The 25,476-nt window shown below is 37.0% G+C and overlaps 2 protein-coding genes across 8 annotated transcripts; both read left to right on the top strand.

The window, feature by feature from the left end:
- The first annotated feature begins 3,804 nt into the window (after positions 1 to 3,804).
- Positions 3,805 to 17,449, top strand: LOC149029791 (G-box-binding factor 3-like). 7 transcript variants are annotated; one of them, XM_089142138.1, is made up of 14 exons: positions 3,805 to 4,058; positions 6,025 to 6,178; positions 6,574 to 6,618; positions 6,806 to 6,901; positions 7,056 to 7,133; positions 7,427 to 7,477; positions 7,713 to 7,873; positions 8,541 to 8,592; positions 8,694 to 8,742; positions 10,239 to 10,331; positions 10,416 to 10,480; positions 11,537 to 11,614; positions 11,737 to 11,862; positions 16,609 to 17,448. In XM_089142138.1, the coding sequence occupies exons 2-14, from the start codon at positions 6,122 to 6,124 to the stop codon at positions 16,840 to 16,842; spliced, it is 1,185 nt and encodes a 394-aa protein (XP_088998264.1). In that variant the 5' UTR covers positions 3,805 to 4,058; positions 6,025 to 6,121; the 3' UTR covers positions 16,843 to 17,448. The 7 variants fall into 7 exon arrangements, with proteins under 7 accessions (XP_088998264.1, XP_088998263.1, XP_088998265.1 ...); XM_089142137.1 differs by having other exon boundaries at positions 6,580 to 6,618; positions 10,239 to 10,480; XM_089142136.1 differs by having other exon boundaries at positions 3,806 to 4,058; positions 6,044 to 6,178; positions 10,239 to 10,480; positions 16,609 to 17,446.
- Positions 17,450 to 20,628: 3,179 nt separating this feature from the next.
- Positions 20,629 to 25,215, top strand: LOC149029790 (putative glucose-6-phosphate 1-epimerase). The gene is made up of 8 exons (XM_089142132.1): positions 20,629 to 21,734; positions 21,948 to 22,022; positions 22,468 to 22,524; positions 22,615 to 22,778; positions 23,176 to 23,310; positions 23,794 to 23,896; positions 24,270 to 24,369; positions 24,757 to 25,215. Exons 1-8 carry the CDS (start codon positions 21,624 to 21,626, stop codon positions 24,942 to 24,944), a joined length of 933 nt encoding a protein of 310 aa, XP_088998258.1. The 5' UTR covers positions 20,629 to 21,623; the 3' UTR covers positions 24,945 to 25,215.
- Positions 25,216 to 25,476: the final 261 nt, after the last annotated feature.

The following is a 25,476-nucleotide window of genomic DNA, read 5'->3' as shown; positions in this document are numbered from 1 at the left end:
CACGGCCGAATGGGTGGTGATGTTGGTGTAGTAGTGTGAAATAGAATGTGATATTAAGTTTGATGAACATACAAGAAGTGTACTTCAACCATATGGAATCTAATTGCAGCCGTGTTTAGTAAATAGATGCTTGGGTTCCATTGTAATAGAGCTCGCTCTTTTTGTGAGAATTGTAAGTTTTATATTAAGGAGCGGTGACTTTTACATATACCACATATAACGTTAAAATTACCAAAGCATGTCGTGGTAGGTGAAGTTGAGCATTTGTCTAGAAGTTGAATCTTTGAATTTAAAGTATATAAAATGTAACCATTGTTAGATGATGATACTCTAAAAATCATCACTATCAATTTTTAGAAGGAATAGTTTCCAACATATCAATTCACAGATATCAATTCACTAAGGGCCTGTTTGGTTATATGAATCTAGAGATTGGAAATCTTTGGATTTATGAATCTGAGAATTATACCCGCTTGGTTGTAAAAATCTATAGATTCATGAAATCTAGAGATTCACCTTTTTACACTAAAAACGTGAATCTGTAGATTTATGGGTAAGGGGTGAGATCCAGAGATTTCAAAAAAGCTATACATTTGTACATTCACAAAAATCACGTCGATCAAATAGATTTTTAGGATGAATCCACAGATTTCATTCCACGACCAAACATTTAATTTTATAAATTATGACTCCATAGATTTGAAATCTTCTAGATATTTGAAATCTCCAGACTCATATAACCAAACAGGCCCTAAGAGTACGTAATTAGATAAGTCTCATGCAAATTTTAAAATCTACTTCATTTGAACACTTCACTGTATTTATGAATGTTAATACACGTCCTTACATTTTACCATTAGCCCCTAAATTCAAAGTGGGGACAAATATCTTGGACTTATAAAAGGTTATAAAAATGAATAACTCAAATTTATATCTTAAAAGAAATTTTGAAACATCGCTTATATTATTCAATTGGACATTTTGTCTACCTTAAAATAAATCATTTTTTCGTAGTATAAATAAGTTAAATTATTGGGATAATTACTGTTGCCCCCTGTACTTTGATTTTATTACTAATAAAACCCTGTTCTTTACAAAATTACCTGTTGCCCCCTTCCTTATAACGGTGTTAAGTAGCCGTTAAGTTTGAATATGTAATGTCCACTTTGTCCTTCATTAAAATTAAGAAATCAAAAGACGATACTACCCCCATTTATAAAAACCAAATTAAATGTCAATTTTACCCTAACTTCATTTATTTTGAATTAAAAAAATATTGGTTTTCCACCTTCACTAAACTTATTTATTTTGAATTAAAGAAATTGACAAAATTCAAATTCGATTTGGTTTCCCACCTTCTCCTCTAGCATATGTAGGGAAGGAAACCACAAATTTTTTTTTTTTTTTTGGGGGGACTGGTGCTTTTTTAATATTGGAAACGAAACGTAACACCTCCCCATGGGAGTTTAGACTTTTAACCGCTTTACTAACCCACCATTGACGAAACCACAAAATCTTGCCAGAGAAAGAATTAACGAAGTAGGTGATATTCAGTTTCCAAATTTGAGTTGAATTATATCTTCCCTCCTCTTCGGTTTCTATTTTAATTTTATTCAATTATTATTTCTTTATTTTGGTGATTTTTTTTTAGAGTAAAACAGATTATGATTATTTTTTTCTCTACAATTAATTAAGGGTATTACTGTAACTTGACAAAAGGGTAAATAAGTAAAGAGATAAGTAAAAGGGTATTTTGAGATTTTTAAAAAATATGAAGATGCCACATTATCAGTAAACTAACGGAACTTAACAGTAGGGGGGCATTAGTAATTATAGACAAAGTTAAAGGTTGGATTAGTAATTTTGCAAAATATAGGGGATACATTAGTAATAAAATCAAAGTACAGGGGGGCAATAGTAATTATCCCTAAATTATTTTATTGATACGCAGACAACTCATTAGATATATCTAAAATGTCTAATAAATTTAATTCAAATAAAGTTGATGCAGACAAATAATGGAATGCAGCCGATCTGCATAAGAACATGTATTATTGTTTTAAAATAAATATTTTATTATTAATGACAAAACTCACCTTTGATGCCTATAAATTGATATTTGCCAACCTACCAATAAAATATAATTATAAAATAATTAATAGTGTCTTTTATTTGCACAAAAAAATAATAATAATGTATTTTATTCACAAAGTAATGATATTATTATAAAAAATTAGTTAAAGCATACGCCTTCATTTCAGATGAAGATAAAATACAAAAATAGACTTGTAGATATATTAAAGGGGACATATCAAGTATGTTGTATGTGGTATGAATATTTCACAATGACGCTTTTGAAATTTATTGTAAATGTTCAGAAAATACAAATTTTCACACTTCTTTGATACCATTGTTATTTCAATTCAAAAATTTCTATAAAGTATTTGAATTCAATGATGCTATACGTTGAAAAAATGAAAAAGAAAAGAATATAAGAAAGATGATGCAGTAAAATGATTAGATTAAATAGTTTATCAATTGGAAAAAAATTTCAAATATTCGTTCAAAATTGGACTGTGAAGAAAGAGTCTCGATCGTTTTGTGTTATTATCTAAATGTGTCATAATAATGTATATTTTTTAATATATATATGAAAGAATACTGTTTTTTATTTTTTTATTGAAAAAATTAATAATTATTTTTATACTATAATAAGATGACAAAAATATATGAATATGTAACATGTGACACATTAAGGTATCAAAATAGACAAATTTATAAAAAGCGAATCCGATGTCAAAGGCTTCGGGACAAACCATGTCCGAATAATATGTACACCATTGGTTTGGATGTCAAGTGTCAGACTTAAGATTAATGAAAGGCCTTACATCATGCCCTAGTTTTTTGACATATTAGATAATACTTGTCAAAATCCACTAAATCCATAATGTTTGTAGATGTTAAAATTAAAACATAAACATGACAAAATATAGAGTGTTTTTTTAACTCTCTCACAAGATTATTGATATACTAAAATTTTTTTCTTACTCTAACCTGAGTCATTCATTTATTTGGATGTTTTAGTCAACAGGGATGGGATCGTCTAGATGGGATCGTCTGTCTTTGTAGGCAGAAGACTCACTTGTGTTCTATCTTATCAGTCTTCATACGTAAACATACCTATCAAGTGTATGGTAGAGGAGTGTGAGTATATCACAATCCTCTACCCGAAAACTCCAATCAACTCAGTTTGGGGACATGATAGCCAAATTAATTAGATATCTTAATTCATGATTAGTTAGGTTAGAAATCATGAGAATTTAATGATCCCCCTCCGGGTGGAGTGGGTGACCGTTGAGCTAGGGTGGTCACGCCGTCACAGTGCTCACAAGGGCAGGTGAGTCTGACTCAAGGCTGGCGTGGCGTGTGGCGTCGCTTAAGCGGACGTGAAAGCTTCTATTCAATCTAGTTCATTTATTTTTCGACTCCATTTGAAAATGAAAATAAAAAATTAAAATTCAAAAAAGAAAAAGAAAAATAGAAACAACCACGTAAGCCACATGACGAAGGGATTAGCTGGCCCTCCTCGAAGCACACAACCCCACTACGCGTGAATCGATCAATTTGTGCACCACGTGTACGGTTGAGGTGACGTCGGAATAAATTAATGGCTTCCACGAATATCGACGGCCAACTCAACCACCACCATAGCTCCGTATATACATGTGTATACACCGTCGAATATACGAACACGTGTTTAATGACGTGGATGTTGGCTTGGCGTCCCCTCACCAGTCTCATCTTCCTCCCCTCCCCACCCCTGTCTCCTCCACGCTCAAAAGCGCTCGAAGAAAGGAAACTCAAAGATTTAGTAAGAGAATGCAGGAGAAGAGAGACTAGCTTGAGTTTTGCAGATTTTTTCTCTCTTCTATTTCTAATTCAAAAACATTGGAGAAGAAGAAGAAAGAATTCCTCAACATTGGAGAGGCTTTGGAATCATCTTCGCTGTGGTTTTTCTTCGAGATTACTGAGATGTTTCTGTGATTCCAGAGTTGCAGGTATGTTGAATTTTCCTTTCGAAGTTAAATTTCTGAAAAACTAGTTCAGATTCTTAGTTGATCTGGATCTTGAGTGTGAGTGATTCCTAAACTGGGAGATTAAATTACCTAAGAATATTTTTATTTAGTTTCTAGAAAGAGTTTGGTTTGTTTTCACAATTTTTCTTCCAACAATACAACATTACTCGGTTTTTGCGCTCTCAGAAGCAATTATGAAAGGTTTTGAGTAGTATAACAGCTACCGACGCTTTCAGAATCAGAGATTTTAGAAACACAAACGAAAAAAATTGAAAAACGACATAGGAGTTTAAGTGAAGGGATTCAGAAATCCATCACCAATAATCACAACTCGGTAACCTGTCCATTTTGCGATGGACTAGGAGTCTGCAACTGCAAGTACCATCGTTCTTCCCTTCCCTTGGAAAGGAACAGAATTTTCGGTGCTTATTCTAAAATGCATTAAAGGAATTTTCTTTTACTGTAAGGGTATTTCCGTCTTTCAAGGACACGTTGACGTTATTTGGTACTCCTCTGCGATTCGTGGCCGTGAATCTCTGACTGGGACTTTGAGTCGAGAAAATGTCATGAATGCCCCTCTGTTTGCCCTAATCTTCCCGATGAGCACGACAATAGCATAAACTTTTTGAGTTTCTTCCAATATCCACGGCTGTTACTAGTTTCTTTTTCTCACTATTTCATTGGACCCGTAACAATACCAAGGATGCGTTTCGCTTTCCTTCTAGTTTGAGTTGCAGCGAAAATCTGAGGATTGAAGTTATATTTTGCTATAATTTCTCTATTAATTTATTCTTTTCAATTTAGTTTGAGTATAATTTTAACAGATCGAATGGCAGGTCTTGCTGCAAGAATCGATTTTCCGATCTATTTCATCATGAAGATTATAAAATCCGGTGATCCGGTGATTCAATGAGAATTAATAATTTTAAATAGAATGGAAGTAGGAAAACAAATTATTCCTGAAAATAGCTATATTACCTCTCAGATTTCCCCCCACTTTCTACAGTTCCTCCTTACGATGACGAAAATCAGCTGCTTTTCTATCATTGTCATCTATCGGATGTTGAAATTTTTTTAGGGCGTGCTTCTGACTTTTGTGCTTTGTGTGTCTAGTTTGTTTTTTGCCCTATCTCAAGGCATAAAATTTAGAAATTAAAAGCTGAAAGGGATATATAAAACAAAAGGTATATATTCGCCTGCATTATCAATTCCGTTGACAATCGCATTTAATACCCCAAGCAGTCTATGCTATTTGCCAAGTTACATGCCAGGCAGAGGTCTTGTGAATCTCTTCTTTGGTTCCTATGGGTGGTTTGTTAAGTAGGCATACTAATTACGTTGGGGGGGGGGGGGGGGACAGAGCCCTTACAATATTTAAGCATGTATTTCCTGTTTCGGGTGGAGAATTGGGGGTGGGGAAGGAGATGGTTCTCTATAATTTCCAGTCCAGTTAGTTGGAGGTATGTAATTTAGTTTTTGAATTTAAAACTTGTCTCTTTACTTATTTTTTACTTTTTGTGGAGAAGGGTAGTTAGTTAGTTAATGGGAGACCATTTCTGTGTTATTGTTGATGCTTTATTCACATTTGATTTATGAATAGGAGACTTATATGCTTCTTTGCATGACTCTACATCTGCACCTTGCACAGCAAAACTATGAATAAATACTATACAATCGCATGCGTTTCAGGTATCTTAATGGGTGACACATATTTTAAGTAAAATCCTTCACATACAGGATTTGCAATGGTGTGATCACGATATGTGCAGCTGCCATCTGTCAAGTTGTTATTGTTACTAGAACTCTTGCATATTTTAAGCATGTCGGATGTTGGGTACTTATGTAAATCGTTGAAGCAATTGAAGTTTCAATAGCTGTTGTGTTTCTTGTGACCTTATGGTCTGCATGTGGGTGCATAAATCTTACATGTTAACTCACAGATCAGCAGACTGAATTGTCAATACCAGGGACAGAGTAACTTGCGAACATAACAGAAATTTTCACCACCAAGCAATTGAGAGTTTTCTTGGCCATAAAATTCAATCATGGGAAACAACAAAGCTGTAACACCTAAGTCTGAGAAACCGGCTTCACCTGTGCAGGTGTGTATAAAATCCCTTCCTTCTTGTTCTTATTTAATTACCATGCAGGAAACATTTTCTTGGCTGAACCTGAATGTTTTTGAGTATCCAACATACCTGAATGGCATTAATATGCTTATAGACTTAGACGGAGAGGGAAAAAAACTATTCTAGTTTATTACAATTTGACACTTTTAAAATGCGAATGTATGCATTTTTTGTTTGTTTTGGGTGCCGCTCTTTTTCTACAAGAAATGGACTTAACTTCCAATGTGAAGAATAACACTTAAATGACTGTAATCATGTACACCAAAAATTACCTTTTATAGTGCTGGAATTTTATATAGTTACAAACAGCTTGGGCAGAACACTTGATAGTGGTATCTAAATTTCAGTCTACCCCTTCCCATTGGCAGGAGCAGACTAATGTTCAGGCTTATACTGACTGGGCTAATTTCCAGGTTGGTTACCATTTACATGCTTCCTTTATCGTGAATTGCAATTGTTGTATCTTTTTATTTTAGTTAAATTGTTAGCCAATACAAAGTTAGTCAAATAAGAGGCATTTTTTTTCTCTTCAATTATAGTAAAAATAAAACTTTACGTACTAGATTATCATGAAGAATAAGTGTAAAGTTAACTTTGCAGGCATATTATGGGCCGGGAGTCATACCACCACCGTATTTTAACTCTGCAGTTGCATCTGGTCATGCGCCTCCCCCATATATGTGGGGTCATCCCCAGGTACTATCTGAGAGCTGTGGGGCACCTTGATTATCTGTCTCATCTATTTTTAACCTTTCATATATTGTATTTTGATATAAATTTTGTAGACCAACATGACAAATTTTTCTGCTGCTTTAGAGTTTCTCTAAACTAGATATTTTATTTTTCTCAGCCTCTAATGCCACCTTATGGGGGGCCTTATGCAATCTACTCACATGGTGGTGTCTATGCTCATCCTGCGGTTCCATATGTAAGTCCATAGTTTTTCCAAACTTTGACTAAAATTATTATATTTTTATTTTGCAATTTTGACCCAGAACACTTTCATAAAAGAAGGAGAACTGAGGTGGTTATTACTGCCTATAGTGCAAAAAAAAAGTGAACTGGGATTTGCTATTCCTTCCTATAAGCCACATACAATTGCCTGAGGGCACCTGTATCATAATGCCAGTGAATGGGTCTAAAAATTTATTATGTCATTAAAAATTCACACTTGTGAGTAGATGTAAAATTTCCGATATTAATGAACTCTTTGTGTGCCAGGGATCACATGGGCATGGGGTTCCACCATCACCTGTTGGAAGTGAAGTCATGGTACTGCATTTTATTTTATTTATTATTATTTTTTTTTGGGGGGGGGGGTGTACTACTACTTTTCTTAGTCTTGTTCTTTTTTCCTTTGGAAATCTCATAAGCTATTTCACTGTGATGCATTGTTTGCAAAGAGCAATTTTCTGAATGCTTGTATCATGGATCTAATTATCTTGATTGTGATTCAGGTTTGCTGAATATTTGCATCATAGATCTAAATATCTTGATTGTACTTCAGGTTGCAACTCCTTTAAGTGTAGAACCACCTTCTAAGTCTTCAACTAGTAAAGATCAAGGCTTAATGAAGAAATTGAAAGGATTTGATGGGCTGGCTGTCTCAGTTGGGAATGGCAAGGCTGAGAATGCTGTTAGAGGTTCAGCACATGGGATGTCACAGAGGTTTGTCATTCATTTGCTTGTTATTTATTGTTACCAGATTATTCTCGTCTCATGGGGAACATAATGACTTATGTACCCTCTGCGTTATGCTATGCAATTTGTGTATTTAGATAGTATAATGCCTATTTGTGGTTTGATCTCATAGATCTCCGAGGCCAAAATTCAACTAAATGCTTTCGGAATTCAGACATTCCTAGTCACTTGGGAATGCAGTAATTTATCCTTTTTATGCCATACAAGTATGAAGTAAGCTAGTGTACTGAGCCTTGATCCATCACCTATGGTGGGAGCGCAATCTTAGGAGATGGACTTCCAAATCTTGCTCTATTGATAGGATTTGGAATGCCTTCTATTTTGATGTTTCTTCTTGGCTATTAGTTACCCCCATCCCCCTGTTGATGATACCTCGAGGAACAGGCTTATTGTTGTCTCCTGGGGTCTTAATTCTCCCTTTCGGCTTTTTGCTTGAAGGCCTTGTTCTCTTGTTTCCTTTCGTTTAATATATTTTTTATTCATCCAAAAAAAAGTATGAAGTATCACAGATTTGCATTAATGCATTACTTAGTGTAAATTCTGTTCTCTCTACCTTCTCTCTCCCACAAGAAGTAAAAATAAAAAAGAAAAGTCCTGACTTGACTAAGTCTTTAGTTTGTGGCTGCACATACAGTGAGGAATGTGGCACAGAAGGCTCCAGTGAAGGAAGCGATGGGAATACCGGAGTATGGCTTCTTAGGCATCCATTAAATTCCTTTGAAACTTTAGTTAGTAGTTTTTTATGCTTGAATTTGGAGTGTTAACTTTGATCTTCATCTTCTGTTAGGGGGACAAATTGAATAGGAAAAGAAATTCAGGGGGCTCACCATCCACAGGTATGAAAGGGCTTCTTACTGAAGAGTAGTTTTGTTGCATCATTGTCAGTAATACCTAGGTACCACACCGTACACTAGGATAAAGCTACTGCATTTTCCTGGGAAAAAGTTGCCAAGGCTTTCTAGCTCTTTCTCCAATTTCTGCTAGTTGACTGATCATCTGTTTATTCTGATCACTGGGTGCAATCTACTAGATAGACCTCTATGTAGTTTTCTATCTCAAGCATATGGTCTACCATATGTGGCTCCTCCCTCTTCTTTGTTTTGACATTCGAGTTCTTCAAACTTTGTCTACTTTTGGTTGGGGAAAAGTTCTGAAGTCATCATTCTGACGCATCGCATGGATGAATTGGTCTGAAAGTCGAGTCATAACTAGATTGAGGATCAGAGACCCTGCTTCATATCAGATAGGGTGGGCAAGAGGACACTGATCTGAAGCATAACCAGATCCTAGCTTTGCTCTGTTCTTCTTCTTGTCTTGGGGCAGGCATCCAATCCCACCCTAAAATATTTGTACGGTTATGGAATGTTGCGCAAATGTATGTTAGAAACACAATTCTTATGGTTTTGTCTTTGGACATCCACTATGCACTTTGTACTGGTCAGCCTGTCAAGAACACATAAAATGCTTGTTAATGGAAACATAATTCTTGTCGTTTTAGATTCACATATACATCCCATCTCTTCTCTGTCTACTGGTCAGGTTGTCAAGATCAGTAAACTGTGGCTTATCCCTGTCATACTGTCAGTACTACTTTTTTACCATGCTTGTGGTACCAATAATATCTGAGTGTACTTTTTTGTTGCTGTTTGTTTTAACTTAAATGAGCCTTGTGTCATGTACACGTGATTGGCTAAATGAATCATGTGCTGTCATCCTGTTCTGTCAATAGTCACTAAGGCGGGAAGTCAACCAAAGTGTTGGAGATGGTCTAAAAACCAAGGTGGCAAGTTGCCTATCTAGATGCCCAAGGCATCAAAGGAGCCTGGATGTGTTAATAAGTATGGTTCTGTCTAGATATCATTAAAACTCTAATGTTTTCTCACTAGTGGACACATTATTTCTGACATTCCCCTTGTCTTTGTTGAGCCTTCCTGTTATTCCTTGACTCTTTTTTGTTTGTTTGTTTTTTGTTTGTGTGTGTTGATCTGGTGTATACTTGTAGATTTTGAATCTTTTAGGATTCATCATAATGTTAGCTTCGTATTGAACCCTTCTGAAGTACATAGTCAGCCAATTATATGGGACCTTTTATACTTCGCAAAAGTGACCATTGAGTTGAAACCTCGGTTTTAAATTCTAACCCAAAAAATGGCTAAAATTTCAAGCTACTGCACTCTCTAACAGTTTAAAAAAGGGGTTGTCTTGTTAGTGGTCATCTGTTTGAAATCATGGTAGACTACCTTCCTCTTGTTTTGGGTGTGTTGTCTTTCAAGTTATAATTGTCTGCATCTGTCTCTGACTCTGATAGTTTTTTTTTCCTATCTTTATACAGGAGGCAGGGATGCGAAACTTGATCCTGCATCAATTGGGGAGGCAAATGTTACTACTGGTAGTGCTATGGTGGCTACTGTAGGAAAACCTATTGGTATTGCTCCTTCAGCTGGCATGATTCCAGGTTTGGAGCTTATGAACTCTTCTAATGGGAATGTGAAAACCACCTCTGGTGCAGTTCCTCCTGCATCAGGCATGGTGGTGGCTGCTTCTGATGGTTTACATTCAGAGCTGTGGACTCAGGTATAATTTATTGTTTTGTTTTTTTAATAAATCAATCATTCTTTAGCAACTTTGCACTGGTTAAGAACCTGGTTGAATCAGGATGGGTTTCCATTCTGGTCCCACAAGCTTGTCACAAGAGCACTTTATGGAACATAAACAATTGGAAAAGCAACAGTCTGGGAGGTTGCCTATGGCAGCAAGCCCATGAATCTCTCTGTCTCCCCCTCCGATATGAAAAGATATCTCTGCCCCTTGTTTTGAGTAGGAGAGAGAGACATCGCATTGCTAGTGTAGGATGCACTCCCCAGACTGAAAACTGCTTCCTATTTATAATACAGAGATCTTGGTCCTTGTACTGCAGTAATCAAAATTGTAATGAAATATTTTGGTTTCAAAACTTGCTGGAACAAAATATCGTGAGAAATGAGGGGTCCTCAATGTTTCTGTTTGTAACTGAAAGTTTGAAAGTGACCATATTCGGGTTCGCTTTTGGTTATTTCATTAACATATTTTAACCATTTCAGTGTATATTTTGGTTTGGACTAGGAAGCTTTAACCATATTTCCACTGTGGAGTGGCTGCTAGTTAAATAAGTTATTCTGATTGAATGTGTTTTGGTTGGGAAAACCTCTGCTTATGGGCCTTTCTTGTAGGTCTGGCAGTTATGCAATTTGATAATGAGTGGGGATTGCTGATTAACAGTAATGGACCTGCTTTATATCTTTAACCATGTTTCCACTGTCTGGAGTTGTTGTGATTTAAGTTATTCTAGCTGATTATATTTGGGTTGGGAATTTGGGATATATCTGCTTGGGGGTCTTTCTTGTGGGTCACCAGTTATGCAATTTGACAGTGACTGGAGAGTGCTAATAACAATAATGGACATGTATCATTGATCCAGTGACATAATTTCAGTTCGTAATTGGTGTTGATGCTTTGTTTGAAATTGAACGATCTGCTTAATTTCCATTGTCAATTGAGTGGATGCTGAACTGTTATATCTGTAACATATATAACAGTTTTCCTCGATGTGCTGGAGTTTTAATTCTGGCTTTTGGGTAATTTATTTCCCAGGATGAACGGGAGCTGAAACGGGAAAGGAGGAAGCAGTCAAATAGAGAATCTGCCAGAAGGTCAAGGCTGAGAAAGCAGGTGCCAGAATATGTCCCTTTTTCTGATTTTGTATTTGTTTGCATCTTTGTGAACTGCTGAACTTTCTATGGTGTCCGTATGGTTTGGTAAGGATCTATGTTGACATATTCCTTTTGTTCTAGGCTGAGACTGAAGAACTAGCATTGAAAGTTGAAACCTTGAGTGCAGAGAATGTTGCCCTTAGGTCAGAAGTAAACCGACTACTGGAGAACTCAGAGAAACTGAGGCTTGAGAATGCTGTGTTACTGGTACCTTCATCCTCCCAATTTTCCCCCCATTTGATACTAATCTTTGTTGCAAATTGCAAGCATGGATTCTTTCCTTGAAATGAACCTTCATTGATCTAATGGACAACTAACAGAAAATCAAACACCTGCCATTTGTTTTCTGTACTTGTTTCATGGCTATGCATACGTAAAGAACAGCACGAATTAGTAATAGGAGAATCATACCAATTCAGTGACCAAGGACCCTTTCAACAGACCTTCCTCTTGGCATTCTACCAAAATCAGGTTTTTACTTTTGTAGAATAGCTAAGACTTTGATGCAGTTGCAATGGACATTAATTCCATTTGGTGACTTATGCCCAAGCTTTGGAGACTGGAAGTTCATGTGGTGCATGGACTGTAATTTACCTTTGGGTGGTTATAATATAGGGTGGACCTTAATTATCTGAGTTTTCATTGTAATGAAACTTATAAGTCTATAAAGTGAGGGTAATGGCTAGGGTATGGGATTAGTAGTTAGATGCTTGAGTTGGATTGGAATACTTAATAGTTAGATAGGGTTCTGTTTTGGGCTTATTTACTTCTTGAGAGTGTGGAGTGTGGTTGGGAGTTCTTTTGCGAGTCAACCTAGGAAATTTGGAATGGCTTTATGTGTGCAATACACCTCCATCAATTAGAAATGATTTGAGTAAAGAATGAGGTTCTTTTCTGGTATTATTGAGCAGTACGTAGTACGTACAGGATTGGTATCCAAAATCTGATTTCTTCATCCTTTCGAGATCATTGATCTCATCTCTTTTCTCTCCTCTTTCGTAGTGTTTTATATCCTTATCAGCACAGTTGCTTCTTTATGCATAATCTGATCATGGATTTGATCATTCCTGCTTGCATATGTGATCTGTAATCTAGATTTTTGGATTGTATTATTTGGTAATAAAGCAAACATGGCCATAAATTCTGTGATCAGGACTAGAGTTCTGCTAGCTTAACTGAAAGCTTTCTATTTAATTTATTGATGGAAGTCCCAAATGACAGTTCATTTCATGTTTTCTGGTGAAGATGTTATCGAAAACCAACTAGAGTACTATGGTGTTTTCAATTCTTCAAAATCATCATTGATCAACATGGTTCTCTCGAATCTAAAGCAAACTTATGTGTGTTAAAACCCACTCATCTACAACAGAAAATTGTTTTGAAAAGGGTTGCAATGTGATTACTTCCTGAATCCTTTAAAAGTAGCTCAACAATGCAACCACAGGGAAATCTGAAAGGGAGCTGACAAGAAGAACGCTCTGATGTGGGACAAAAGTAACCGTCTAGGGAGATAGTATTGTAATTGTGGATGAAGCAACAAGTGTTCACTTTGAGTTTGTTATTTCCTACATATTCAAAACTTAGATGCAACATTGAAGCTTTTTATTTTTGGTTTTGTTCAAGTAACAGACAAGGGGCTACAAGTCCTTTGTTAGTGCTTTTATTTCTGCCTGTCTGCAAAACCTGAGGGCTAGTTTTCTCAAGTTTTTTTTTAAAAACTAGGGGATTTGATGCAATTAAAATAGACATTATTCCTGTTCAGTGGTCTATGCACGAGCTTGGGTGACTCAAACAGTGCAAATGGCAACCCAATGGGTGGAATTAACCTTTGGGTAGGTATAATAGGTTGGGTTTTTTTATTTTCTTGGGCTTAGTTTTACAGAGCTTAGTTTCTATGCCCATAATCTGGTTATTAACTTCACATATGGGATTGTTTTTTTTTGGGATGAATGAATAATTAAATTAAACAATCGACGAAAATACAAAGAGAAGGGAGGGAAAAAAGGGAGTTGGGGGGGGGGGGGGACACCAGCCTATCAAGAGGAAGACCGGAAGGAAGAGGTGAGACCCTAGGAGCTAACAATAAGCTTATTCCTAGGGAAGTCATCCACCGGGTATGGGTGGGGAATAGAGAGAAATCTAGATGATACATTTAAACAGATGGCATTCCAAATCGTGTCCAGAGGCCTAGATTTGGAGGTCCATCTCCTAAGATTGCGCTCCCACCACAACTGGTGGAGGGTGGTTCCAAAGACTAGCTTACCATATGGGATTGTTAATTAAGTGTATGAGTTGGATTATTACTTAATACATGAATAGAGAAATAGTGTCCGAGTGTGATTAGGAATCCTTTTATGAACCAGTTTCGAAATTTTAAAATCCAAACCTGGTTTTTTCTCCCATCTTCTCTTCATCCTCCCAAGCAGATCAATTTCATCTCTTTTCTCTCCTTCAGATCTGATTAACATATTTGATTATTAGATCTGCTTGCATCTCAGACCCATAATCTGGATTTTAAAATTCTATTAGGTTTTGTATTATTCTAGAAATTAAAATCTTATTTCTATATCATATGCTTGAGTATGGCCACCTTTTAAAACCTAAATGAAAGGCTTCCATGATAGGGTTTGATCTTGTAGTTGCATTTATTGCTCTGTTCCCTCCCAGGCACTTCAACTGAATCTCATTAATTGGATGGTTAGATTGGTGCATTGTTTCAAGGGCAAGTTACAAGTACTCCTGGGTACGGTACCTAATATCATGTCTTCCCCATGCTTTGAAAAGCTACAGCCACACCACATGCGTGAAACTAATGATGTTGATTTTGAAAAGAAAAATACCCCTTTAACCCTGTTATATCCCTTTATACAGCCCATCTAATTGACGATTAATACCCTTACCCCCTTCTTCCTCCTCAAAACACCACCGACCACCCATCCTCTCCCAAACTTTATACTCGCATGACATCTGCAGAAACCAGCTCCCCCTGTACCCTTGTCTTCATCCATGTAGATAGTCTTAGAACCTATAAGGTTCAAAGTATGGTTATCAAGTATCGTTTTAGTAAGGTGATTTTAAGAGACGTATTGTCTCATGTCGAGTGTCGTATCATAGCGGTCAATGCATTTTAGTGCAATCCAATACATGCCCTCTAAAGAGAAAGTGAGACGATATGTATGGTATCGGTTGTATCCAATATGGATACAACATTGGCTAGTATCATATCGTATTGTGGGAAACTTTAAACAGGAAGGTCTTCCTCCTATAAATTGAAGCTTGAGTTCAGATTTTCAGGAATGGACATTGAGGTGTCAACTCTGATGTATTTATGGTATGAGAAAGTTGATTTGTTAAAAAAACGAAACAAGGTGGGTTTCACATAATGCGGTTGAGCAGCTGGGGTTTTGGGTTGAAGGACAGAGGAGCGAAATGTGCTTGCAGAGGCAGCCATCTCCCTTACCTGATTTTCCTTCTTTCTCTTCAAGAACCATGTGGTTTTTTCTGTTCTTTTGCTGAAACATTTGCTAAAATAGTCTTTATTAGAGGGGTTAGAACTGGGTAATGTTGTTCGTCTCTGATTTCATTGTCAGATGTTGAGAACTCTGGTCAGAGAAGATTGCTCAGGGAAAACAATTTACCCGTACTTGATAAGATTCTTCGCTTAGGAGCGTGGCACAGGTTGTCCGTATGTCTTTGTTGTAGATTAATAGCCCTAGGAAGACCCTAACTCATCTTCCTTTTTGTTTTTGTACATAGGGTTAATGCATAAGTCTTGCCATCTTCAAGGGTAGTTTTGCGATTTAGTAAAATGTAACCTGATGTTGGCTTCACTTAACAAGAATCAACTAACAGAGAGGACCAAGCGATGAAGCTGCTATATGCATACCGGTGGGTATTGTACATATGATATTAGCTATTGTACTGGGGGGTAGTTGTAACTTACCATTGTTTTAGAGCTAGCTGGATATCAAGAATGGAAAAGGTTTTGGCTTCCCCATTCAAACAGTTCAGCCAGTTTCAACAAAAACGGCGATTGACCATGAAAATAGGGAGCGTTTATGTGGCTGGTTTAACCATACAGCTGTCAAAGATGAAAAAGGGTTCAGTTTCCCATTCTAAGCAATTTAACCTTGAGTTTCAACAAAAGCTGTGATTGGACCATGAAATCGGGATGTTTTAAGTGGCTAGTTCAGTTAAAACCATTACAGAAAAGACAGTGTTGTCTGCTTTTACCCTACCGGCTGGTGTGAGCTTTGCATTCTGATGGTAAACAGATACTAAGCATAAATCAAGACTTAAGCTTCTGCTCTTCCAATTGGGTACAGATGTGGTAGAAACTCCAGTATGTCATGTAGACGTCTGGTTGTTGATTCCACTTTTGCCACAGATTTCAGCAAACTGATGTCATATATGCACCTCAACCGCTTTGTTTTGACATAGGGGACCCAAAGTTTATGGTTAACAGCTTTGATCAACAAACAATTTGGGGTACATTTAGTAGATGCAATGAGTCAAAGTCTTTTAAGGATATAATTCTTAGAGTTGGAAGTTCTGCTAATTGCGAAGGTCAACAAAAATTGGAAGGGTCAATTGCATCTTGAATTGGTCTTCAGAGTCCTGATAAATGACATTTTTCTGCACTTCCGATTGGTCTTGAGAGACCCAAAACATGATTGTTCTTAGTCCACATGTTAGTAAAGAGTCGTTAATCCCTATTGTACAATTATTGAATTCGTTTTTAGTATTCACTGTCACTTCTGAGCTATTCTTGATGCAAAACATTTTGATTCTTGGAATCACTTCTTCATTGTCTTTGGGGCAATAGGTCCAAAAGTAACTTCTACACATTCTTTGCACAAACAGCATTTCCCCCCTGCCCCCTTTCTTTTCCTTTTGTGGTAAAAAAAAAAAAGCACTTGGATGGAACTGTAATGCCTTCCTTTCGTTATACAGGAGAAATTGAAAGATGCCCAAGTGGATGAAGCTGGAGAAATGGCTCCCAACAATGTGGAATCTGAGACAGCCCCACCTGACAGTACTGAGAACTTGTTGTCAAGAGTAAACAACTCAAGCTCTGTTACAAGTGAGCAGGAGGAGAGTGAGCCCAATGAGAACTCCCACTCTAGCGCCAAGCTGCATCAACTTCTAGAGTCAAGTCCCAGAGCTGATGCCGTGGCGGCTGGTTAATCTTCTATTTATTTTGAACAAATGGGAGAAAACTAGAAGCTTTCTTTCTGCCATGAATTTTCAGTCTCCATCTTCACTTAATTCTGTAATTTTAGGTACTGCTCAAAACCCAAAAATCTCATACACAAATAGGTGACCTAGTTTTGGACAGACACAGCAGCCCCTGAAGGGGAATAGTAGGATGGATCTCGCCTTCTCTAACTGATTTTGATCAAAAACCGTTTTGGTTTTTGTTGGCTTAGAAGCTTGTAAATTGATTCTCAGCACAAAGGCATGTAACTAATTTGTGGTCTATTTGAATCCCACTTGATGCTGGAGGATGTCCATTGATACTGTACATTAAAAGAGGTTTTAGATTGATTTATGAATCATTTCTGTTCCAGTCATGTTTATGTAATGTGGTCTTTGCACTTTGAAATTGTAATGCAGCAGAACATTGACTGTCTGGATATTTAAGAAATTTTGTAGTTGCCTTACTGGTGCCTCGTTATGGTTAAGCCTCTTTGATTTTTCTTTTGATTTTCTGCTGGGGGGCTAAATAGTTGCTTCATGGTCTATGGAAATAAACATTCTAGCTACTGCAGACACGAACAGTATACAATAATTCAGACGACAGACCAGCATTTGGATTAGAATTAGTCACGATCTCACTTTTTATATGCTGAATCGTTTAGATTTTAACTGAAGGTCGATTCTATGAGGTTATTGGGGTTGGAATCTCTAACGAAAGTCCATTACACTATTAGATGTAACTAATCCGATGCCCTATATTATAACATATGTTAGTATAATTAAATACCTCAACTTAAAAAAAACAGTTGACACTATCTCCCGTGGGTTGAAGCGTAGAAGAACTTCATTTTCTTTTCGACCTGACTCTGATACTACCAGGTGTCTTAATGCATGTATTTGATTTATTCGGAGATATTAGAGCGGGATCCACTTTTTTGGGAATAGGAGTCGAAGTTATAGAAACGAAAAAAGTCCAGCGCTACTATAGATTAGGTTCTGTCAATCTGCTTTTCTTTCCTTTTTCCTGCTTGATCGCTTCGCTCTGCTAGGCTCTCTGCGCTTCCGCTTCCGCTGCCGCTGCGCTTTCTGATCCATGCGCTTCATATTCGCCTGGAGTTTGCTCCCAGATATGAGCTTGCCCCATTGGTCGGTCGAATCGGGCACCCCGGAACGTCGAATGAAATAGGTGGCCGGATTCTCTTTCTACACTTGACGAGGGACGATTCCAGAGAATCATAGGTTGGTGCAAAGGCAGGAAGACAATGCCACCAGTTGATTTTTTTTTTGGTAAAAAGTACATTTATTGAATACTGGAGCTAGTACAAGTATTGACTTCTTCATTGCACATCTGAAGAAGTTAAGGATTGGTGTTATGCCAAAGAATCAGTAGCTCGACCGAGAGGACTACCTTAGCTAAGGAGTCCGCAATCAAGTTGCAACTTGCAAGACCTTGGAATGAAAAACAAAAGCACAAGATACGAACTCTGTTGAAATTGTTAACCCTGAAAACAGACTATCCATACAAGAACCCAAACTAGGGTTCTGCTACTAAAGTGGAGTGGGGTGCATAAAATGTCAAAACACAAGAAAGAAGAAATACAAAGAGATTGGTATCGACCCATATTGATCCCCCAATCCCTGCATTCAAGCTTTGAATAAAGGTTTTCTTTTGTTTATTATATGGGTATATTTATGATTTCTTCTTTAGAAAACCTCTGTTGGTTAATCTAGATCTCTTTTTTAGGTCAAAAGGTCAAGATCGATTTCGATTCTCTCTACTCTTTGTACGAAAAAAAGGAAAAGGCTTACAGAGATCTACCCAGTCAGGGACGTGCTTTGATCTATTCTTTAAACCCAAAGGCAGAGAACATAGACTCTCTACCTCCAGCCCCCACAACACCAACTTCATAACCTAAAAAGAAAACTAAGAACTCTCCACATTCATCTTTCAAACTTCAAACCAGGTGGGCGCAAAGATGTAAATACCTGGAACGTTCAAGACTTAAAAAAGTACATTCTTTAATAATGGAAACATTCTTTTTTCCAACTGATGCAGGGCCCAAGCCCAACAGTGTTTGTGGGCTCACACTACAGAATTGCTCCTATCAACTTCCTTGTACCCCTTGTGGATACATGCGTAGGAGACCACCACCTTCTAGGCTTCTAGCTGGTCTTGTAAATGGATAGTCATAATTCGTCTCCATGTTCACATTTGTATTCGTTTAAGGATATCCTCATATGGAATTTTTCTTACTAGAAAATGTATGTATCCGTTCTATAAGCAACATGATTTGAATAATTGTTTATTAGATTTGATAATATCTAGTTAGAGTAAAATGCAAATTTTATTTTAAAAAGTATAGTATGTTTAAATTTTAAATAGGATTTCACCAACTGGCATTTTGACCTTCACTATACTTGAACTAGTTAACCCTAATTAATTGGTCAAATTCATCCTAAATCAATCAGTTATCTATAGTCAATCCAAACTATGGACAAATCATTAGATTAGACATTTTTTTTTTTCTTTCCTCTAAAGGAGGCTGATAATTGTTGAGGTATTGGAGTTACACCCAACTTATTGTTGATGTATTTAAATTATACTCAACTTATGTTCTAATATAGGCCATTGGATTGGTTACGATCCAACAGTATTGTAGGACTTATGGTCTTTTATGCCAAGTATTTCCCATCCAATACGCCATGACTATAAAACAGAAGAAGGGAATTTTCAACTAAGAAATTTTGCCAGTAAAAATAGAAATCATCTTTCAGATGCCTTAATGGAAATGTTAACCCCCCAAAAAATTGAAAACTGGTAATTGACTACTGGAAAATTGGAAATTGAAAACCATAAATCGAAAAATGATAATCAACAATCAGATAATTATCGAATATCTAATAAAGTTCAAGATTCGAATTCGGATACCTTCTATAAACTTCCCCTGGATGTCAAATCGGATTAGGATAGTTCTTTTGCTTATTGAATTCGAATACAGGTAATATTAGTAGTATATTCTTGTTGAATCCAATCAATTTACAAGTCTACTTCTAGCTAGTTATTCTTTACTTTGAATGCCTGTATGCCCTCTTATTAAATAACAAGAAGGAAAACAAAATTTTGTTCGAGAACTAGGTTTTCAATTTTCATTCTCACGTACAATATTTTCAAGTGTCAATTATCAATCTTCCAATCTTCTTAAGTGTAGGTATCTTTCAATGCAAGCAAAGTAGAGTTTTTTTTTTTTTTGGTTGGTAAAGATGTAGACTAGAGTTGGAGCTTCACATGTGGAAGAAGCTTTCATCCAATTATACAGACTCAATGCCTCACCTTATGCATATCTCAACTATATCCTCAGGGGATCTTAACCCCAAAGGGATTTGAACTCTGATCTTCTACTTGGAAGCATCGATTTTTTTGTCAATTAAGCCACCCCTCAGAGTTGCTTCCAACCTTTATTCTCATAATTAATCTAATAAAACATAATGGACATGTAGATAAAGGATTACCATCCACTGATGGCTGCGGTTATCCATCCAGAGTTACAAATACCACCCACCACACTATACTAGTATAGTAATGGGAATCTTAAACCCTTTGCAATATTTTTTGGTAGTAGATAATTTAATAATATTTAGATAGACAAGATTTTTGACGAGTATTATCTAAGTGATCTAATTCTTTTTTGATTCTAAGCTCGAGTATTATCTAAGTGATCTAATTCTTTTTTGATTCTAAGCTATAGATTCGTTCTTGAATATATCAACCTATAAGTCTTCTCGCTCTCTTTGAATTTTGACCGTTAGAGATACATAACACATATCTATTTCACGAATCCCCACTTTTGCTCCCCATCTTTGTGCCATCTACAAGTATTTTAGTTTCGCCAAAAGAAAGGTCTGCAAGTATTTTTGAATTTCCCATTCGGGTTTTGTCGGGAGACTTTGTTTGCTAGATCAACCCATTATTTTTTGGTAAATAGATCAACCCGTTTATGATTACTGCGTTATCGTTTCTCTTTATGGAGAATGTTCTCTAATTCTGACCGAACACATATGTTTACTTTTGCTGCTTTTCGCTTGGCAACGTCCGTCCAGTTTCCAGAACTGGGTTTCAGATGGAATTTGTGTTTGAAGTTTGAAAATCTGGAGAGGAATTTAATTTAGTTCTTAGTATTCCAAGTTTGACAGGTTCAGCACCACAGGCCCTCTTTTGGGTACCTTTTGGAACTGGGTCTTCTTGGAGGAAGTTAACGGATACTTTTGGGGTTGTCCATGATTTGTTCTTCTTCCTGGGTTTGAAGATTGGAACTGGGAAAGTTATGGGGGACCGAGTTTCTTCTTTTGATGATAAAGTGGTGGATGTCAGGATTCATGCATTGGGTTATGTTCCTGTGATCCAAATGTGACTGGGTTACTAAGAGAAGATTATTGAAATGCTTGGTGTGAAGTTGCAAGTGAGGTTCCTAGCTGTCACTGTTGTCGCCTTTTCTGATTTCAGTCTTTTGTTGGGTCCGGGTTTAGTTTGGTTTACCCTCCCTGCTAGTACAAGTTGTGGTATGAGATGCTTTTAGAGGGTGAGGTATGTTGGTTGTTGGGCTTTTGGAGTTTTGAGTCACAGGATAATAGGTTTGTCACAGGAAACCTGTTGGGTGAAGTTTCTTTTTTTATTGAATTAGCTTGGATCTCTCTTCTGAATTCTTAAACGAAGGGAATTCGCTGATAGTTTAAGCTTGTTGATTTTTCACTACCGCTTTGTGTTTGTTGAAATGGGTCATTCAGCTGCAATCTGGGACCAAGGAGCTGCAGTTGAAGTTTCCAAAGACTGCAATGGAATCGATCAGGTTGTCCTCCGTTCATCACGAGGAGCTGCTGCTCGGGTGAGTTCCTCTATCCTTTGCCTTCTGGTAGCTTGGATTTTGAGTTGTTGTCTCTCTTATAGCTTCATTTATCACAGACTTGCCTTTGTACCGGAAAGGTTTTCATATTGCCAATGTAGTAGTTTGTTTGGAGTATAAATTTTTTTTATGGCTGGATACGCATATCACCATATTTTGGTTTTGTTCTTGATGAATTCTCTTTCAGCAATCCAGGTTAGTTTGCATGGAGCACAGGTTGTGTCATGGAGGAATAATCGTGGGGAGGAGCTCCTGTTCACTAGTAGCAAGGTATATCTTTTTGTTCTCCTCCATTATGTAATTGGTTCTCTTCAAAGTTGTTTGATCTGTCTGATGAAATGCTCAGAAGTAGTACTGCTCATCCCAAATAAGATGTGTCCAGTGATTTTTATTGGCTAACTCAGATCCCAGGGAAATGTTTTCTTCTTACCACCCACAAATAGAGCCTCAAAACCTACTTGCTGAACCTGGGCATGATTCATTCTAGTTCCCTGAGACACTGAGAGATTGATGATCTGCTTTAAGTTGCCAGACATTCATCAAGAACCTATCAACTTTCTAAGTGTAGGATTGCCAAGAGATGAGACCACCTCTTTACCAAATGGATTTGGATCAATTAATGACATAAAGAGTATTGCTTATAAGATTGTTGGTCTGCATTTTTTTCTTGTCGGAATTTTAGACTGACTATTATTTGTTCTTTTGCTTAATGAAGTCCGTGTTTAAGCCACCAAAAGCCATGCGAGGGGGGATTGCTATTTGTTTCCCACAGGTATTTCAAACCATGTTCACGTGGGTCTCATATGTTATATTATCAACAATCACATTGCCTCTAACAGGCTGTTGTTCAATTTGTTTGAAGTTCGGAAACTGTGGATCACTAGAGCAGCAGGGATTCGCAAGAAACAAGGTGTGGGCTATTGATGATAATCCTCCACCTCTGTGTACCAGTGATTCCAGGGGCAAATCTTTTATTGACTTGCTACTCAAACCATCGGAAGAAGATCTGAAGTTCTGGCCCCATAGGTATGAACCTAGATGTTGTAGAATAATTTATTTATTATTATTTTCTTCGGGTTTATTGTTGAAAATATTCAGAACCTATTTTTATTATTTGAAAATGTGCTGAAAATTTGAAAATTTCAGACCAGACTGTTCAGTTCTATAACCCCCCCCCCCCTCCCAACCCCCAAAAAAAAAAAAAAAACTGAAAAAGCCTCTTCCGCAAATGATCATTATGAAATCATCAGATTTTGAAGGTTCTGAAGCTAATGATATCTTAATTATTTTCTACTTAATGTTCAAGCAGGTTACATGGTTTTACATCTTTGTCTTCATGTTCAATTACATTGTTTGGTTATGACCCCAATTTATGTTTGAGTAGTGAAATACACTAATGAGTGGATTTACCCTGCATTTTCAGCTTTGAGTTTCGCCTTAGGGTGTCCCTCACAGAGGATGGAGATCTCAACATGATATCAAGAGTCAGGAACATCAATGGAAAGCAATTTAGTTTCTCATTTGCTTATCACACGTACTTGTGTGTTTCTGATATCAGGTACTGTTTATTCTGTTCTGGGTAGACTTGATTTGCTCTTTCAGTGTCATTTTGAGATTCAGGATTCCAAACCCTAGTGTTAGCATTTGTTGTGCATCAGTATTGGCTGAATATGAATATTATTCAACCAGAAAAAGAAAAAAAAGAGTATTGGCTGAATGTTTGAAAATGATCTGATTTTTCAACTTTTGAAATTGAGAAAACTGAGTGGTGCATTGTGCATCTAACATTAGCAGTAACCTAGGAACATCATGATATTTGCTATGCTGTGGCCCACCCATCTTCTCACACTGACACCATGAAGAGTTCATTAGGAAAAAAACCCGGGGGGGGGGGGGAATAGAAGCTAGCCATTTTAGGGATGGATGATGGTATTCTTGTGGCTATATCTTGATTATTATGTTCTGTGACTTAATTTTTGTATTAGAAGGCTCTGTCCAAGATATATTTGTTTTGACCAATCCAAATATGACATTTTCACAGTGAAGTCAGGATAGAAGGTTTGGAAACACTGGACTACCTGGACAACCTCAGGCAAAAAGAACGCTTTACAGAACAAGGAGATGCAGTCACTTTTGAATCTGAGGTACTTTTTCAGTGCCATTAGTAAGCCAACAAGTAAGCCAACATGTAAGCTTTGTCTATGCATTGAAGTAGTGGATGAATGCACCTCTGCCTTTGGAGGGAAATTTGGAAAACTTAGGAGCCTCTTGTCATCTTTCTTGTCAAACTTATCAACATGCAAGTCATTACATGCTGTACCCCAAAGCATGATTTGTTTGTCTCGTTTATTTGTAAAGAAAGTTGTATATAATAGATCACGATTCTTTTTAAGAAGTTCAATAACCACCAATTCATTCACAATCTATGAGAAAAACTGGGGGCATTTTTTTAGCATCTGTTTCTTCTGAACCAAGGGATTAGATTGTTGAAGTTCATAAGAGTTTTCCTGTATGCAGCTTGATCAGGTTTATCTAAGTTCTCCAAAAGAAATTGCAGTTCTCGACCATGAAAAGAAGAGGACAGTTGTTATGCGGAAGGAAGGACTTCCAGACGTCGGTAAGATTTTTTTGTCTTTTGGGGGGTTGAATTTCGAACACCAAAACCTTATAATTGGTTTAGGCAGCTTACAACTGGGTTCCCATACCATTGGTTTTATGCTCTTTGTTGCACACATCAATACTGTTAAGACACCAAGATGGGAAGTCCACTCTTTTATGCTCATTGTTGCACACACTAATACTGTTAAAACACCAAGATGAGAAGTCCACTCTCTGTGGCTGTTAAAAGTTAAGAGTTCTTTCTTTTCTTTTGGTTAGTTGCCTAGTAAGATCAGCTATAACCTTGTATGCCTGTGAGTATTGAACTATGTTAAGGCTTGTTCTCTTCTGATTAATCATTTCACCCCAAATTCTGGTTTAAAGCTTTTTGGCTTCTGTTATGCAGTGGTTTGGAATCCCTGGGAGAAGAAGTCGAAAGCCATGGTAGATTTTGGTGATGAGGAGTACAAACAGATGCTATGTGTTGATGGTGCAGCAGTTGAGAAACCAATCACCTTGAAGCCTGGTGAGGAATGGACTGGGAGGTTGGAGCTCTCTGTTGTCTCCTCAAGTTATTGCAGTGATCATCATTGATCCCAAAGGAGACTGTGAAGTTCGAATGAGTTTGTACAAATCAAAGACCATGCATGGCAGTTGGTATTAACTGTGACATATATATATATACCATATCACATGAAAGCCATATATGCAGAATGTTTTCACAACCACCCAGGTGCAAAATCCTGAAATAAAATGAGAAATGTTTCTTGATACCCATCTTAGATATTACTCCTGAATGCTAGAGACAACCATAACAGATACATTTCTAATCCTCAAGCTTCAATGTAAAGAGACCATTAGTCCATTCTTGTTCAGTTTTGTCTTTGGAAGTGTCAATCCTAAAATTTCCTCTTTGCAGTGAAAACCAAACTGATTCTGAAACTGAGGTGTTGATGCTCTGCCTCTGCCTCTACCTCTGCCACTACAAAGGATAACATGGAATATGGAATCTGCCTGAAAATTGTTGCAAGGGAAAAGGTTCCTATTGTTGTTTCATGTGGTTTATTTTATTAATTAATCGTGTGGAATTTTTTCCATCTTTCCTTTTTGACAAGCTTATCCAAAA

This window comes from Hakea prostrata, chromosome 1, assembly GCF_041222555.1.
Source record: "Hakea prostrata isolate BN-2017 chromosome 1, UWA_Hpros_2, whole genome shotgun sequence".
In the NCBI taxonomy this organism is placed as follows: Eukaryota; Viridiplantae; Streptophyta; class Magnoliopsida; order Proteales; family Proteaceae; genus Hakea; species Hakea prostrata.
This window is presented reverse-complemented; position numbering and strand designations above follow the sequence as displayed.